At 46.7% G+C, this 17,685-nt stretch overlaps 1 protein-coding gene across 4 annotated transcripts in view; it reads left to right on the top strand.

Moving 5' to 3' along the window:
- UPF2 (UPF2 regulator of nonsense mediated mRNA decay) overlaps positions 1–17,685 on the top strand; it is a 376,291-nt gene that overhangs the window by 234,904 nt on the left and 123,702 nt on the right. For all 4 annotated transcript variants that reach the window (XM_063926873.1, XM_063926875.1, XM_063926874.1 and 1 more), the window contains exon 12: positions 1,120–1,236. In XM_063926873.1, the coding sequence (XP_063782943.1) occupies positions 1,120–1,236 (117 nt within the window). The remainder of the gene's footprint in view (positions 1–1,119; positions 1,237–17,685) is intronic.

Genomic DNA, 17,685 nt, shown 5'->3' with positions numbered 1-17,685 from the left:
CTCCCCGCCCCTGCCCCTCCACCACCCGATGAGTCACCTAGTTCACTATATAATGCATACATATGGGGGATATGGGGGGGGGGGGTTTCCTGGAGTTACAGCAGAAAAATGCCAGTATATAAATAAACGGGCTTATTCTGTGTGTGCGGCCCTCGAATAGTCACTGGAAAGTGTTATGTGGCCCCCCAGCTGAAATAATTGCCCACCCCTGGTGTAATGTGACGTGGTGGAAGACGGAACTCTCCTACTTAGCTCCAGGGAGACTGGGGATTACCTGCAATCCACAATGTGTTTTATCTCTGCACTGCTACCCATTCACAGCATACAGTCACCAGCTGGTGAGCTTTATGAAACCCCACTCCACTTCAACTCTGCCCCATCACCACTGTACATGTAACAGTGAGTACAGCTGTACCTGCTATCTTTCACTAAACCAACACCGTTTGTTAGGCAATTGGTCTGTTCATAGTTTGAGTCACTGGATTGTGCCTATATAACTGCAAACAACATCTGCGCACACCTCATTTTCAACATTTTTGCCAGTTTATCTGTCCTGTTTGATTAGAAAATAAACAGCGGATGGAGATATGAAAGACTGAGGTGCTCAAGTCCTTTGCACTAATTAAAGTTTCCACTTCATATAGGAGACTATAGCCCCAGGATTTTGGGTCCCACAATGGAGTCAGAGAGTAGGATTTAACATGAGCATAAATATTATTTGAATCCTATATCTTATAACTAGAAGTGCCTTTTTGTGCTGGGATAGGAAATAAGCACCTTTTGTGGTCATGTATGAGAGATAGGAATGTATGCTACAATTTAAAGATAGGGGTCAATTCATTTGGACGCCAGAGGGGCGAGTTGCCACTGTGTAGAACACGACTGTCTTCCCTCATAGCCTGATCTCACTCTGGACACATGGATTTTCGCATGCAGCCCTTTGAGGCTGCGAACAAAAACCTGGTAAGTCCAGAGGTACCGTAAGTGTGACATATAGCTGCTCTTGCGTTTCAAAGGAACTTGCGTCTGATTGTAGTGATCCTTAAGGCTTTGTTTCAAACTGTAACAGACAAACCACTAATTATTTAATTCTCATATGTCTACAATTTTTCCACACAGATGCTGCTGTCAGACTTTTCACATCACCACATTGAAATGGCTTGCACTCTGCTTGAAACTTGTGGTAGATTTCTTTTCCGATCTCCAGATTCCCACTTGCGAACTAGTGTACTTTTGGTAAGCATGATCTTCCTGTGTACATGCATTTATTTAGAGCAGGTAGCTTTTTGGTATTATTTCTGCTATATTCCCCGTGAATAGATTATGAATATAATGCTGATAATAGTATAATATTCATTGATTCTTTTACTCACTCAGTGTACCATCCATCACCTTTGTGAACAAACCGTTACAGTAGGTTTAGGGGGTGATTCTATTTTCTGCACATCCTAGAAATGATGAGCTACTGTAAAAGGCAGAAATATGCTTAGCCAAACATCTAGCTGATGCCACGGGGCACATTGCCTGGAGTTGAATTGCCCCCTAAGAGTAAATATACATAACTTTAGTACCTTAAAATAAGTTTTTAGAATGTGTGTACCCTTTAAATGTATTTTTTAATTAAATTCTTGCCTAATTGTTCTAGTAAAGCAGCAAAATGCATACATGCTGCATTCAGTCCACAACCACCACTGTGATATTTAACATATAAAGGAGAATTCAATTCTGCGCAATGACCAAAGTGCCCTTGTATGGTTTGTTAAAGACACCTGGCAACCAGTATCTTAGCATAGAAGTGCGTGGGAAAATTTGAGAAAAAAGGATTTCTCTAACGTCCTAAGTGGATGCTGGGGACTCCGTAAGGACCATGGGGAATAGCGGCTCCGCAGGAGACTGGGAACATCTAAAGAAAGCTTTAGGACTATCTGGTGTGCACTGGCTCCTCCCCCTATGACCCTCCTCCAAGCCTCAGTTAGATCTTTGTGCCCGAACGAGAAGGGTGCACTCTAGGGGCTCTCCTGAGCTTCTTAGTGAAAGTTTTAGTTTAGGTTTTTTATTTTCAGTGAGACCTGCTGGCAACAGGCTCACTGCATCGAGGGACTAAGGGGAGAAGAAGCGAACTCACCTGCGTGCAGAGTGGATTGGGCTTCTTAGGCTACTGGACATTAGCTCCAGAGGGACGATCACAGGCCCAGCCATGGATGGGTCCCAGAGCCACGCCGCCGGCCCCCTTACAGAGCCAGAAGACAGAAGAGGTCCGGAAAATCGGCGGCAGAAGACATCCTGTCTTCACCAAGGTAGCGCACAGCACTGCAGCTGTGCGCCATTGCTCCTCAGCACACTTCACACTTCGGTCACTGAGGGTGCAGGGCGCTAGGGGGGGGCGCCCTGAGCAGCAATAAAAACATCTTGGCTTGCGAAAATACATCACATATAGCCCCCAGGGCTATATGGATGAATTTTAACCCCTGCCAGAATCCATAAAAAAGCAGGAGAAAAGTCAGCGAAAAAGGGGCGGAGCCTATCTCCTCAGCACACTGGCGCCATTTTCCCTCACAGCTCCGTTGGAGGGAAGCTCCCCTGGCTCTCCCCTGCAGTCACTACACTACAGAAAGGGTTAAAAAAGAGAGGGGGGCACTAATTAGGCGCAGTATTAACAATACAGCAGCTATAAGGGGAAAAACACTTATATAAGGTTATCCCTGTATATATATAGCGCTTTGGTGTGTGCTGGCAAACTCTCCCTCTGTCTCCCCAAAGGGCTAGTGGGGTCCTGTCCTCTATCAGAGCATTCCCTGTGTGTGTGCTGTATGTCGGTACGTTTGTGTCGACATGTATGAGGAGAAAAATGATGTGGAGACGGAGCAGATTGCCTGTAATAGTGATGTCACCCCCTAGGGGGTCGACACCTGAGTGGATGAACTGTTGGAAGGAATTACGTGACAGTGTCAGCTCTGTATAAAAGACAGTGGTTGACATGAGACAGCCGGCTACTCAGCTTGTGCCTGTCCAGACGTCTCATAGGCCGTCAGGGGCTCTAAAGCGCCCGTTACCACCTCAGATGGCAGATATAGACGCCGACACGGATACTGACTCCAGTGTCGACGGTGAAGAGACAAATGTGACTTCCAGTAGGGCCACACGTTACATGATTGAGGCAATGAAAAATGTTTTACACATTTCTGATAATACGAGTACCACCAAAAAGGGGTATTATGTTCGGTGAGGAAAAACTACCTGTAGTTTTCCTGAATCTGAGAAATTAAATGAGGTGTGTGATGATGCGTGGTTTTCCCCCGATAACAACTGATAATTTCTAAAATGTTATTGGCATTATATCCTTTCCCGCCAGAGGTTAGGGTGCGTTGGGAAACACCCCCTAGGGTGGATAAAGCGCTCACACGCTTGTAAGGGCTCTACCCTCTCCTGAGATGGCCGCCCTTAAGGATCCTGCTGATAGAAAGCAGGAGGGTATCCTAAAATGTATTTACACACATACTGGTGTTATACTGCGACCAGCAATCGCCTCAGCCTGGATGTGCAGTGCTGGGTTGGCGTGGTCGGATTCCCTGACTGAAAATATTGATACCCTAGATAGGGACAGTATATTTTTGCCTATAGAGCATTTAAAAGATGCATTTCTATATATGCGTGATGCACAGCGGAATATTTGCCGACTGGCATCAAGTCTAAGTGCGTTGTCCATTTCTACCAGTAGAGGGTTATGGACACGTCAGTGGTCAGGTGATGCGTATTCCAAACGGCATTTGGAAGTATTGCCTTAATAAGGGGAGGAGTTATTTGGGGTCGGTCTTTCAGACCTGGTGGCCACGGCAACAGCTGGGAAATCCACGTTTGTACCCCAGGTCGCCTCTCAACATGAGAAGACGCCGTATTATCAGGCGCAGTCTTTTCGTGGACAAGCGGGCAAAATGTTCCTCATTTCTGCCCCGTGACAGAGGGAGAGGAAAAAGGCTGCAGAAATCAGCCAGTTCCCAGGAACAGAAACCCTCTCCCGCCTCTGCCAAGCCCTCAGTATGACGCTGGGGCTTTACAAGCAGAATCAGGCACGGTGGGGGGCCCGTCTCAATGAATTTCAGCGCGCAGTGGGCTCACTCGCAAGTAGACCCCTGGATCCTTCAGGTGATATCTCAGGGGTACAAATTAGAATTCGAGACGTCTCCCCCTCGCCGTTTTCCTAAAGTCGGCTTTACCGATGTCTCCTTCTGACAGGGAGACAGTTTTGGAAGCCATTCACAAGCTGTATTCCCAGCAGGTGATAATCAAGGTACCCCTCCTGCAACAGGGAACGGGGTATTATTCCACACTGTTGTGGTACCAAAGCCGGACGGCTCGGTGAGACCGATTCTAAATCTAAAATCTTTGAACACTTACATACAGAGGTTCAAATTCAAGATTGAGTCACTCAGAGCAGTGATTGCGAACCTGGAAGAAGGGGACTACATGATGTCTCGGGACATCAAGGATGCTTACCTTCATGTCCAAATTTACCCTTCTCACCAAGGGTACCTCAGGTTTATGGTACAGAACTGTCACTATCAGTTCAGACGCTGCCGTATGGATGGTCCACGGCACCCCGGGTCTTTACCAAGGTAATGGCCGAAATGATGATATTCCTTCGAAGGAAGGGAATTTTAGTTATCCCTTACTTGGACGATTCCCTTATAAGGGTAAGATCCAGGGAACAGTTGGAGGTCGGTGTAGCACTATCTCAGGTAGTGTTGCGGCAGCACGATTGGATTCTCAATATTCCAAAATCGCAGCTGGTTCCGACGACTTGTCTTCTGTTCCTAGGGATGATCCTGGACACAGTCCAGAAAAAGGTGTTTCTCCCGGAGGGGAAAGCCAGGGAGTTATCCGAGCTAGTCAGGAACCTCCTAAAACCGAGCCAAGTCTCAGTGCATCAATGCACAAGGGTTCTGGGTAAAATGGTGGCTTCCTACGAAGCAATCCCATTCGGCAGATTCCACGCAAGAACTTTCCAGTGGGACCTGCTGGACAAATGGTCCGGGTCGCATCTTCAGATGCATCAGCAGATAACCCTGTCACCAAGGACAAGGGTGTCCCTCCTGTGGTGGTTGCAGAGTGCTCATCTTCTAGAGGGCCGCAGATTCGGCATTCAGGACTGGGTCCTGGTGACCACGGATGCCAGCCTGCGAGGCTGGGGAGCAGTCACACAGGGAAGGAATATCCAGGGCTTATGGTCAAGCCTGGAGACATCACTTCACATAAATATCCTGAAGCTAAGGGCCATTTACAATGCTCTAAGCTTAGCAACACCTCTGCTTCAAGGTCAGCCGGTGTTGATCCAGTCGGACAACATCACGGCAGTCACCCACGTAAACAGACAGGGTGGCACAAGAAGCAGGAGGGCAATGGCAGAAGCTGCAAGGATTCTTCGCTGGGCGGAAAATCATGTGATAGCACTGTCAGCAGTATTCATTCCGGGAGTGGACAACTGGGAAGCAGACTTCCTCAGCACGACCTCCACCCGGGAGAGTGGGGACTTCACCCAGAAGTCTTCCACATGATTATAAACCGTTGGGAAAAACTCGACAGGTATTGCGCCAGGTCAAGGGACCCTCAGGCAATAGCTGTAGACGCTCTGGTAACACCGCGGGTGTACCAGTCAGTGTATGTGTTCCCTCCTCTGCCTCTCATACCCAAGGTACTGAGATTGATAAGATGGAGAGGAGTAAGCACTATATTCGTGGCTCCGGATTGGCCAAGAAGGACTTGGTAACCGGAACTTCAAGAGATGCTCACGGAGGATCCGTGGCCTCTACCTCTAAGAAGGGACCTGCTCCAACAAGGACCCTGTCTGTTCCAAGACTTACCGCGGCTGCGTTTGACGGCATGGCGGTTGAACGCCGGATCCTGAAGGAAAAAAGGCATTCCGGATGAAGTCATCCCTATCCTGATCAAAGCCAGGAAGGATGTAACCGCAAAACATTATCACCGCATTTGGCGAAAATATGTTGCGTGGTGCGAGGCCAGTAAGGCCCGACGGAGGAAATTCAACTGGGTCGATTCCTACATTTCCTGCAAACAGGAGTGTCTATGGGCCTGAAATTGGGGTCCATTAAGGTTCAAATTTCGGCCCTGTCAATTTTCTTCCAAAAAGAACTAGCTTCAGTCCCTGAAGTTCAGACGTTTGTAAAAGGGGTACTGCATATACAGCCTCCTTTTGTGCCTCCAGTGGCACTTTGGGATCTCAATGTAGTTTTTTGGGTTCCAAAAGTCACATTGGTTTGAACCACTTAAATCTGTGGAGTTAAAATATCTCACATGGAAAGTGGTCATGCTGTTGGCCCTGGCCTGGGCCAGGCGCGTGTCAGAATTGGCGGCTTTATCCTGTAAAAGCCCTTATCTGATTTTCCATTCGGACAGGGCGGAATTGAGGACTCGTCCTCAGTTTCTCCCTAAGGTGGTTTCAGCGTTTCACCTGAACCAACCTATTGTGGTGCCTGCGGCTACTAGGGACTTGGAGGACTCCAAGTTGCTAGACGTTGTCAGGGCCCTGAAAATATATGTTTCCAGGACGGCTGGAGTCAGAAAATCTGACTCGCTGTTTATCCTGTATGCACCCAACAAGCTGGGTGCTCCTGCTTCTAAGCAGACTATTGCTCGTTGGATTTGTAGTACAATTCAGCTTGCACATTCTGTGGCAGGCCTGCCACAGCCAAAAATCTGTAAATGCCCACTCCACAAGGAAGGTGGGCTCATCTTGGGCGGCTGCCCGAGGGGTCTCGGCTTTACAACTTTGCCGAGCAGCTACTTGGTCAGGAGCAAATACGTTTGTAAAATTCTACAAAATTGATACCCTGGCTGAGGAGGACCTGGAGTTCTCTCAATTGGTGCTGCAGAGTCATCCGCACTCTCCCGCCCGTTTGGGAGCTTTGGTATAATCCCCATGGTCCTTACGGAGTCCCCAGCATCCACTTAGGACGTTAGAGAAAATAAGAATTTACTTACCGATAATTCTATTTCTCGTAGTCCGTAGTGGATGCTGGGCGCCCATCCCAAGTGCGGATTGTCTGCAATACTGGTACATAGTTATTGTTACCAAAAAATCGGGTTATTGCTGTAGTGAGCCATCTTTTCTAGAGGCTCCTCTGTTATCATGCTGTTAACTGGGTTTAGATCACAAGTTGTACGGTGTGATTGGTGTGGCTGGTATGAGTCTTACCCGGGATTCAAAATCCTTCCTTATTGTGTACGCTCGTCCGGGCACAGTATCCTAACTGAGGCTTGGAGGAGGGTCATAGGGGGAGGAGCCAGTGCACACCAGATAGTCCTAAAGCTTTCTTTAGATGTGCCCAGTCTCCTGCGGAGCCGCTATTCCCCATGGTCCTTACGGAGTCCCCAGCATCCACTACGGACTACGAGAAATAGAGTTATCGGTAAGTAAATTCTTATTTTCTCTTACGTCCTAGTGGATACTGGGGTCTTGTACTTTAGTACCACGGGGTATAGATCGGGTCCACTGGAGCCTGGCACTTTAAAACCTTTAGTGTGTGTATGTATGTGCTGCCTCCTCCCCTCTATGCCCCTCTTACCAGACTCTGTTTAGAAAAATGTGTCGAGGAGCCGGGTGCATGTCTCTGGAGCTCCAGAGAGTTTCCTTTATTTCTCTTACGTCCTAGAGGATGCTGGGGACTCCGTAAGGACCATGGGGTATAGACGGGCTCCGCAGGAGATAGGGCACCTAAATTGAACTTTGACTATAGGTGTGCACTGGCTCCTCCCTCTATGCCCCTCCTCCAGACCTCAGTTAGATCTTGTGCCCAGAGGAGAATGGGTGCACTGCAGAGAGCTCTCCAGAGTTTTCTGTTGAAGAAGAATTTTGTTAGGTTTTTTATTTTCAGGGAGTCCTGTTGGCAACAGGCTCCCTGCATCGTGGGACCGAGGAGAGAGAAGCAGAGCTGGCTTGTCAAGTTGGGCACTGCTTCTAAGGCTACTGGACACCATTAGCTCCAGAGGGAGTCTGAACACAGGTCTCACCTGGGGTTCGTCCCGGAGCCGCGCCGCCGTCCTCCTCACAGATGCCGAAGATAGAAGCCGGATGAGAAGGCAGAAGACATCTTAGGCGGCAGAAGACATCAGATCTTCATGAGGTAAGGCCATTGCTCCCAGTCACACACACACAGAGCAGCACTGAAGGGTGCAGGGCGCAGGGGGGGGCGCCCTGGGCAGCAATAAACCTCACATTTGGGCAAATGCAGATTGATTAGACTGCGGAGGCAGTAAATCTATGATCCCCCCGCCATTTTTATTGAAAAATCACTGGGACCGAAGCCCGCCGTCGGGTGGGCGGGGCTTCATCCTCAGCACTAACCAGCGCCTTTTTCTCCACAGAAGCTGCATGAGGAAAATGCTGGCTCCCTGGTCTCTCCCCTGCTGAACTTCACAGGCTGGAAAAAAGAGGAGGGGGGCACATTAGCGACGCAGTGAGTGGGAATTGGCATATTATATATAGAAAAGCGCTATCTGGTCATATTTTTTCCAGTGTTTTTAAGCGCTGGTGTGTGCTGGCATACGCTCTCTCTGTCTCTCCTTAGGGCCTGGTTGGGGTTTTGTCCCCTTATAGGTTAATCCCTGTGTGTGTGGGGTGTCGGTACGTGTGTGTCGACATGTCTGAGGCGGAAGGCTTCTCCAAGGAGAAGGTGGAGCAAATGAGTGGCGTGTCCCCGTCGGTTGTGCCGACTCCGGATTGGAAGGACATGTGGCATATGTTGAATGCAAGTGTGGCATCTTTACATAAGAGGCTTGATAAGGCTGAATTAGGGGGGGCACCAGGGGGTCAATCCTCAGATTGGACCGACTCACAGGGCCCGTCGGGGTCTCAAAAGCGTCCCTTAACACAAGACACTACTACCGACACGGATTCTGATTCCAGTGTCGACTACGACGAAGTAAAATTGCACCCTAAGGTGACTAAAACCATTCAGTGTATGATTGTGGCAATAAGGGATGTAATATAGATCTAAGAAACATTGCGCTATTAATTAAATAAAATAAAATATATATATATAAGGCTATTATTAGCCCCAAGTATGTTAAAATCTTTAGAAGAAACGGAAAATTCAAAGAACTGGTTGAAAACTAAAATGGTGGGTTCATATAGATGTAATAAAACTGTTTGTTTAACATGCAAATTCATGCTTAATAAAACCACCAGTATAACTTCAAGTTCCAATGGGGATACTTTTGATATAAAACAATACATCAACTGCGAATCTACCTACTGTGTTTATGTCCTTCAATGTCCATGCTCCCTACAGTACGTAGGAAGGACTACTAGAAGTATAAAGAGCAGGTTTAGGGAACATAGATGTAACATCATAAATAAAAAAATGACACATAGTGTTTCACGTCACTTTGCAAGACATCATGGAGGAAACCCTATGGGTCTGTCGATTATAGCAGTGGAAAGATTTACAAATACAAAAAGAGGTGGAAATAGATTCAGACAATTGTGTATTGGTGAGTCCTCCTGGATATTTAAACTAGAGACTCTTATACCTAAAGGTTTAAATGAGGCACTTGACTACACATGTCTTGACGATTGAATATATGTGAAGGTAGAGTCTGGTCTAGATATTAAATATTGAATAGATATACTGAGATAAAACAGTTTTATAATATCTCTTTTACTATTTGGTTCCTTCACCTATTCCCTCCTCCTTCCTCTTCTCCCTTCCCCCCCCCCCCCCCCCCTTTCCTTCCCCCATCCCCTTCCCTTTTTCCCTACCCCCGTTCCCCTTTTCCCTCCCCCCCCCCCTCCTTTTCTTCTCCTTGTTTTATCCCCTTCCTTGTGGTACAACAATAATATTAAGATTAACATCATTAATAGTAAATTCTTCCTCTCTAACAAAACACACTTCTTTCCTATTTAGCAAATTGTGCATATTTTAGAACTTCTAGATAAAGGAAAAATTATTAAATAAGTCTTCCGGATAAGTGTTCATTTATCCTTTTGAAATATATATTATATATAATTATAACAAAGGAAACTACGTTTTTATTTTTTATTATTATTATTATTACTTTTTCTCTCTTTTCCTCTCTATTATTTTCTTTCCTCTCTGACATTTATCTTTTATAAATAGAGAAATTTGGCAGCGTAGATCAGCTTCACTATCTGATTGCTTGAAATTCTATTCAGCTGAGATATACTAAAGATACAAATGCCTTGTATAAATCTTAAATAATTAGAGTGTAAGGTTGGGAGACCTTTTTGTTATATATATTTTACTTATTATTTATGTTAAACATCTATTTTTATAATTAGTATGATATTTTTACAAGCATCTGGAACTAAATAAAGGATAAATACTGATCTATATGGAAATTCAGAGACTATGTGTGGTTTTAAAACCAATCTGTTGCAAATAGCTGAAATCAATTAATTAATTAGTGATCATTGCTAGCTATATAAAAAAGGAACATCCTAACTAAATGGTAGTCTTGAGGAAGTCCCAAGGCATTGTGGGACGAAACGCGTTGACGCTACATTGGATATCCAGCAGTGCATTGATCCACCGGGATAAAACCGATTTGGCTTCTTGAAAGTATATACAGAGATCCTGCGGCAGTATCATCATTAGTAAGCACCTTCCTACATTGCCGTTCCACCTGCTTGTTAACCTGTCTGCTGAATACCATCACGTTGCAGCATATCGACAGCAGGATATCTGTGGGCGGCATCTACGAACACTCGGAGTTCATCACCCGGGGCGGTGACGGCCTCACCACCGGGAGAGGGAAGACGGCACAACACCTCAGCAGGAACGATCCGTGAGTCCTTTGGCTCTTAATTATTTACGGACACACGATACTTCACGCCAGGGGCGGTGACAGCCTCACCACCGGGAAAGGAAGGACGATTTCAGTCACAATTGTGACAGCCACAGGCGGTAAATATTAAACTTTCAGTTTATTCTGAATCAATCATTATAGCCGGGACGCCGGCATATAAAGCCATCTGCTAAACCCGTGTGGATCTTGCAAAGGATTGTATTTATTGATACATATTGTCTCTAAAAAAGATACGTAGTATTTATTTAAATACAATATAGCATATTCATCTGAGCTGTTATAACAGTTATATTTATTTATATATCTTGGAATGCTTTATAATTATTAAATGTTTGATGCTTGCATAGAAATTTTATAAATATATTTTATTTCTATATTCCACATTGTGGAGTATTTGGTTTAAAATAAAGTATTTTATTGTTTATAAACAGTCTCCCGACCTCATTTCTGACAGCTTCACGGCCTTATTTTTACATTTATAAAAATTCATCCATATATATATATATATATATATATATATATATATATATATATATATTTTTTTTTTATTTTATTTAATTAATAGCGCGATGTTTCTTAGATCTATATTACTTTGTTTATGCTAGAGACCCTGACCAAGTCTCAAAACATACGCTGCTGTTTATCTATGAGATATATTTATACTAATAATTTTTTCCTATTTATAATAATTTACTAAACAGCGCCGGGAGAGTGGGATTGGCATACCACTGGGGATCCTTTTCTCCTCTATATCCTTGCAATAAGGGATGTGTTGCATATTGAGGATGAACCCTCGGTCCCCGACACAAGGGTACACATGTTTAAGGAAAAGGAAACAGATTATTAACTTTCCCACATCTCATAAATTGAATGATTTCTTTGGAAAAGCTTGGGAGACTCCGGATAAGAGACCGCAGATCCCCAAAAGAATTTATATGGCATACCCCTTCCCTAAGCAGGACAGGGAGATTTGGGAATCACCCCCCACTGTGGACAAGGCCCCGACGCGCTTGTCCAAGAAAGTGGCGCTACTGTCTCCTGACACAGCAGCCCTTAAGGACCCTGCAGATCGCAGGCAAGAAACTACCTTAAAGTGTATTTATTCTCATACGGGTGCTGTGCTAAGACCGACAATTGCGTCGGCATGGGTGTGTAGCGCAATTGCAGCTTGGACAGATGAGCTGACAGATCAATTTGATAATATGGATAAGGATACTATATTCTTAACTCTAGCCCATATAAAGGACGCAGTCTTATTTATGAGGGATGCTCAAAGGGACATTGGATTGCTAGCTTCTAGGGCCAATGCCATGTCTATCTCAGCGAGAAGATCCTTATGGACTCGCCAATGGACGGGTGATGCGGATTCCAAAAAACATATGGAAGTACTACCCTATAAGTGTGATGTATTGTTTGGGGATGGGCTGACGGACCTGGTTACCACAGCTACAGCAGGTAAATCAAATTTTTTACCATATATTCCCCAACAGCAAAAGAAAGTAACACCCTATCAGATGCCTGTCCTTTCGGTCGCACAAGTCCAGAAGAGGTCGGGGATCCTCTTTCCTCGCCAGAGGTAAGGGCAGAGGCAAAAGAGCACCTTCTTCGGCAGGTGCCCAGGAACAAAAGTCCTCCCCGGCTGCTCCAAAACCCAAAGCATGACGCTGGGGCTCCCCAGAGGGAGTCCGCACCGGTGGGGGCACGTCTTCAACTTTTCAGTCAGGCCTGGGTCAGTTCAGACCTGAATCCCTGGGTGTTGGAAATAGTTTCCCAGGGTTACAAATTGGAATTCGAGGAGGTGCCCCCGCGCCGATTTTTCAAATCGGCCCTACCAGCTTCCACATCGGAAAGGGATGTAGTGTTAGCTGCAATTCAAACGCTGTGTATACAGCAAGTGATAATCAAGGTTCCCCTGCACCAGCAGGGAAGAGGTTACTACTCAACCCTATTTGTGGTCCCGAAACCGGAAGGCTCGGTCAGACCTATTTTGAATCTGAAATCCCTAAACCTGTACATAAAAAGATTAAAATTCAAAATAGAATCACTCAGAGCGATAATAGCCAACGTGGAGGAGGGGGAGTTTATGGTGTCTCTGGACATAAAGGATGCGTACCTTCATGTCCCCATATATGACCCCCCATCAGGAATACCTGAGATTCGCTGTACAGGATTGTCATTACCAATTTCAGACGTTGCCGTTTGGACTTTCCACGGCCCCGAGGATTTTCACCAAGATAATGGCGGAAATGATGGTGGTCCTGCGCAAGCATGGAGTCACAATTATCCCATACTTGGACGATCTCCTGATAAAAGCGAGATCAAGGGAGAAATTGCTGAGCAGTGTGGCGCTCTCTCTGAGAGTGCTCCAGCAACACGGTTGGATTCTAAATCTACCGAAGTCACAGTTGATTCCGACAACTCGACTACCGTTCCTAGGTATGATACTGGATACGGAACAAATGAAGGTCTTCCTCCCAATAGAGAAAGCCCAGGACATCCAGAATATGGTCAGAGACCTGCTAAAACCGAAAAGGGTGTCAGTTCACCAATGCACTCGAGTTCTGGGAAAAATGATGGCGGCCTACGAGGCCATTCCCTTCGGAAGGTTCCATGCAAGGACTTTTCAATGGGACCTTCTGGACAAGTGGTCCGGGTCCCATCTGCACTTACATCTGAAAATAATTGTCCCCAGGGGCCAGAGTGTCTCTTCTGTGGTGGTTGCAAAGTGCTCACCTGCTGGAGGGTCGCAGGTTCGGAATTCAGGATTGGATCCTGGTTACCACGGACGGAGCCTCCGAGGATGGGGAGCGGTCACACAAGGAAAAAATTTTCAGGGTCTTTGGTCAGACCAGGAGTCCTGTCTACACATCAATGTTTTGGAACTCAGGGCCATTTACAGCGGCCTTCGACAAGCGGAGAGTCTTCTTCGAACCCTACCGGTTCTGATTCAATCAGACAATGTCACAGCAGTGGCTCATGTGAACCGCCAAGGCGGGACAAGAAGCAGAGTCGCGATGGCGGAGGCCACAAGTATTCTTCGCTGGGCGGAAAATCATGTAAGTGCTCTGTCGGCTGTCTTCATTCCGGGAGTGGACAACTGGGAAGCAGACTTCCTCAGCAGACACGATCTCCATCCAGGAGAGTGGGGTCTTCATCAAGAAGTCTTTGCAGACATAACACGTCTTTGGGGAACTCCTCAAATAGACATGATGGCGTCACACCTCAACAAAAAGCTTCGGAGGTACTGTGCCAGGTCTCGGGACCCTCAGGCAGTGGCAGTAGATGCTCTGATAACACCGTGGCTGTTCAAATCGGTCTACGTGTTTCCTCCTCTTCCTCTCATCACAAAAGTGTTGAGGATCATAAGGCAAAGAAACGTACAGACAATACTTGTTGTCCCAGACTGGCCTCGAAGGGCCTGGTACTCAGATCTACAAGAGATGCTCACAGGAGATCCCTGGCCTCTTCCTCTGAGGGAAGACCTGTTGCAACAGGGGCCCTGTGTATTTCAAGACTTAACGCGGTTATGTTTGACGGCATGGTGGTTGAACGCCGAATCCTAGCGAAAAAGGGGATTCCGGAAGAGGTCATCCCTACTTTAATAAAGGCTAGGAAGGAGGTGACGGTTAAGCATTATCACCGTATCTGGCGAAAGTATGTGTCTTGGTGTGAGACCAAGAATGCACCTACGGAAGATTTTCATCTGGGTCGTTTTCTCCACTTCCTACAGACAGGAGTGGATATGGGCGTGAAATTAGGCTCTGTTAAGGTGCAGATTTCGGCCCTCTCGATTTTCTTTCAGAAGGAATTGGCTTCTCTTCCAGAAGTCCAGACGTTTGTAAAGGGAGTGCTGCATATCCAGCCCCCTTTTGTGCCTCCAGTGGCACCATGGGACCTGAACGTGGTGTTGCAGTTCCTAAAATCACACTGGTTTGAACCGCTTAACAAGGTTGAGTTGAAATTTCTTACCTGGAAGGTGGTCATGCTGTTGGCCTTGGCATCAGCGAGGCGAGTGTCTGAATTGGCGGCTTTGTCACACAAGAGCCCCCTACTTGATTTTTCATGTGGATCGAGCTGAATTGAGGACACGTCCGCAATTTTTGCCTAAAGTGGTTTCTTCGTTCCATATGAATCAACCTATTGTGGTGCCTGTGGCTACAAGTGACCTGGAGGATTCCAGATCCCTGGATGTAGTCAGGGCTTTAAAGATTTATGTAGCCAGAACGGCTAAAATTAGGAAAACAGAGGCTTTGTTTGTTCTGTATGCTGCTAATAAGATTGGCGCACCTGCTTCGAAGCAGTCTTGCTCGCTGGATCTGTAATACGATTCAGCAGGCTCATTCTACGGCTGGATTGCCGGTACCAAATTCGGTTAAAGCCCATTCCACTAGGAAGGTGGGCTCTTCTTGGGCGGCTGCCCGAGGCATCTCGGCATTACAGTTTTGCCGAGCGGCGACTTGGTCGGGGGCAAACACTTTTGCTAAATTCTACAAGTTTGATACCCTGGCTGATGAGGACCTAGCGTTTGCTCAGTCGGTGCTGCAGAGTCCTACGCACTCTCCCGCCCGATTGGATGCTTTGGTATAAACCCCATGGTCCTTAAGGAGTCCCCAGCATCCTCTAGGACGTAAGAGAAAATAAGATTTTAAACCTACCGGTAAATCTATTTCTCCTAGTCCGTAGAGGATGCTGGGCGCCCGTCCCAGTGCGGAAACTCTGCAAGACTTGTATATAGTTGTTGCTTACATAAGGGTTATGTTACAGTTGGAATAGGTCTTGGACCGTTACTGTCGTTGTTCATACTGTTAACTGGTTATGTATGTTCCAGGTTACATGGTATGATTGGTGTGGGCTGGTATGAATCTTGCCCTTGGATTGCTAAATCCTGCCTTGTATTGTCCATCTCCTCTGGGCACAGTTCTCTAGCTGAGGTCTGGAGGAGGGGCATAGAGGGAGGAGCCAGTGCACACCCATAGTCAAAGTTCTTTTTAGGTGCCCTATCTCCTGCGGAGCCCGTCTATACCCCATGGTCCTTACGGAGTCCCCAGCAACCTCTACGGACTAGGAGAAATAGATTTACCGGTAGGTTTAAAATCTTATTTTTTTTATTTTATTTTTATTATTTTTAGGTAGCTCTGGTTAGCAACCAGGCTACCTGTTTCATGGGACTTAGAGGGCGGACCGAACCCACCTCCTGAGGGTTAATGGTTCGTAATCCCATCTGACAGGACACAGCTCCCGAGGTACTGATCACACATCGTTAGTTTGTGTGCCCACGCCAGCAGCTAGCCGCCACCCTCTAACAGATGCCGAAGTTACAAGGTGCGGTGAGTGTTACACCGGTGTCTCGGTTAGCGGGTCCCCGGTGCAGTGTTGGCGGCAAGTCACGCGGCGGTCACGGGCCGGAGCTGCGGTGCCCGCCGCGGACAATCTGGCTCAGGGCTGTTGCCCCGCAGTTTCCACTGTCTCAAGGCTTTGTGTGGACTGTAGAATCCATTTTCTGATGTTTGTGATAACGTGGCCAGTATAATCTATGATAGGGGGTGCTCGCCTTCAACAGTTCGCCCACGTGTGGGCGGAGTCCTGCCGGGATCCTTGGGTGAGGGATCTCATTTCCCACGGATACCGGCTGGAATTTCAAACACTTCCTCCTCACAGATTCTTCAAATCGGCCTTACCAGTTTTACCAGATGCAAAAGTTACCTTGCAAGAAGGAATTCAAAAACTTTTGTGGGCAGGGGTGGTAGTTCCAGTACCTCCTCCTTTACACAAAAGGGGGTTTTACTCAAGTCCTTTTGTCATTCCAAAACCGGACGGTTCGGTGCAGCCAATCTTAAACCTGAAGTCTCTAAACCCGTATCTGCGGGTGTTCAAATTCAAGATGGAATCCCTGCATGCAGTGGTGTCCGGTTTTGAGGAATTCTTAGTATCCCTGGATGTCAGGGATGCATACCTACACATTCCCATGTGGCCCCCTCATCAGGCTTACCTCGGGTTCGCCATCTTGGACGACCACTTCCAGTTTCAGGCCTTGCCCTTTGGCCTGTCCACAGCTTCAAGGGTTTTCACCAACGTCATGTCGGAAATGATGCTTCAACTGCACATGGTGGGCGTCAACATAGTCCCCTACTTGGACAATCTCCTGATAAAGGCTATGTCCAGGGAACGTCTACTGCATAGCATCGATCTGACGACTCGCCTGCTTAAGGATCATGGGTGGATTTCTAAACTTCCAGAAATCTCACCTGAAAGCGACCTGACATCTCCAATTTCTGAGAATGATACTGGATACAGTATCTCAAAAGGTATTTTTCCCGTTGGACAAGGCCTTGGCCATCCAGGCTTTGGTTCGCTCAGTGCTCCGTCCTCACAAGGTATCCATACATCTTTGCATACGTTTGCAGGACAAGATGGTTGCTGCTTGCGAGGCAATCTCATACGGCAGATTTCATACCCGGCCATTTCAGCTGGATCTGCTGGACAAATGGTCGGGTCTCACGTCACACGCATCAGGAAGTGACCTTCTCTCCAAAAGCCCGGATTTCTCTGTTATGGTGGCTACAAGTTCCTCACCTGGTAGAAGGCAGGAATTTCGATATCCACTCGTGGATTCTACTGACAACAGATGCCAGCCTCCGATGTTGGGTGGCTGTGACCCAAGGGGCCCAGTTTCAGGGGATATGGTCGGTTTAGGAATCTACTCTACCGAAAGAAATGGGGGTGTACAACAACAGTGAATGCGCAGTAAATAAATCAAGGCAGCCTTGCTTCTACACATGGAGGGAAAAACACATGAATTCCCTAAAATTCAAATATGGAAAAAGATATGTAGCTTGCATTGTC

This window comes from Pseudophryne corroboree, chromosome 6 (assembly GCF_028390025.1).
Source record: "Pseudophryne corroboree isolate aPseCor3 chromosome 6, aPseCor3.hap2, whole genome shotgun sequence".
NCBI lineage: Eukaryota > Metazoa > Chordata > Amphibia > Anura > Myobatrachidae > Pseudophryne > Pseudophryne corroboree.
The sequence above is the reverse complement of the archived record's forward strand: the minus strand, read 5'-3'. Positions and strand labels throughout refer to the sequence as shown.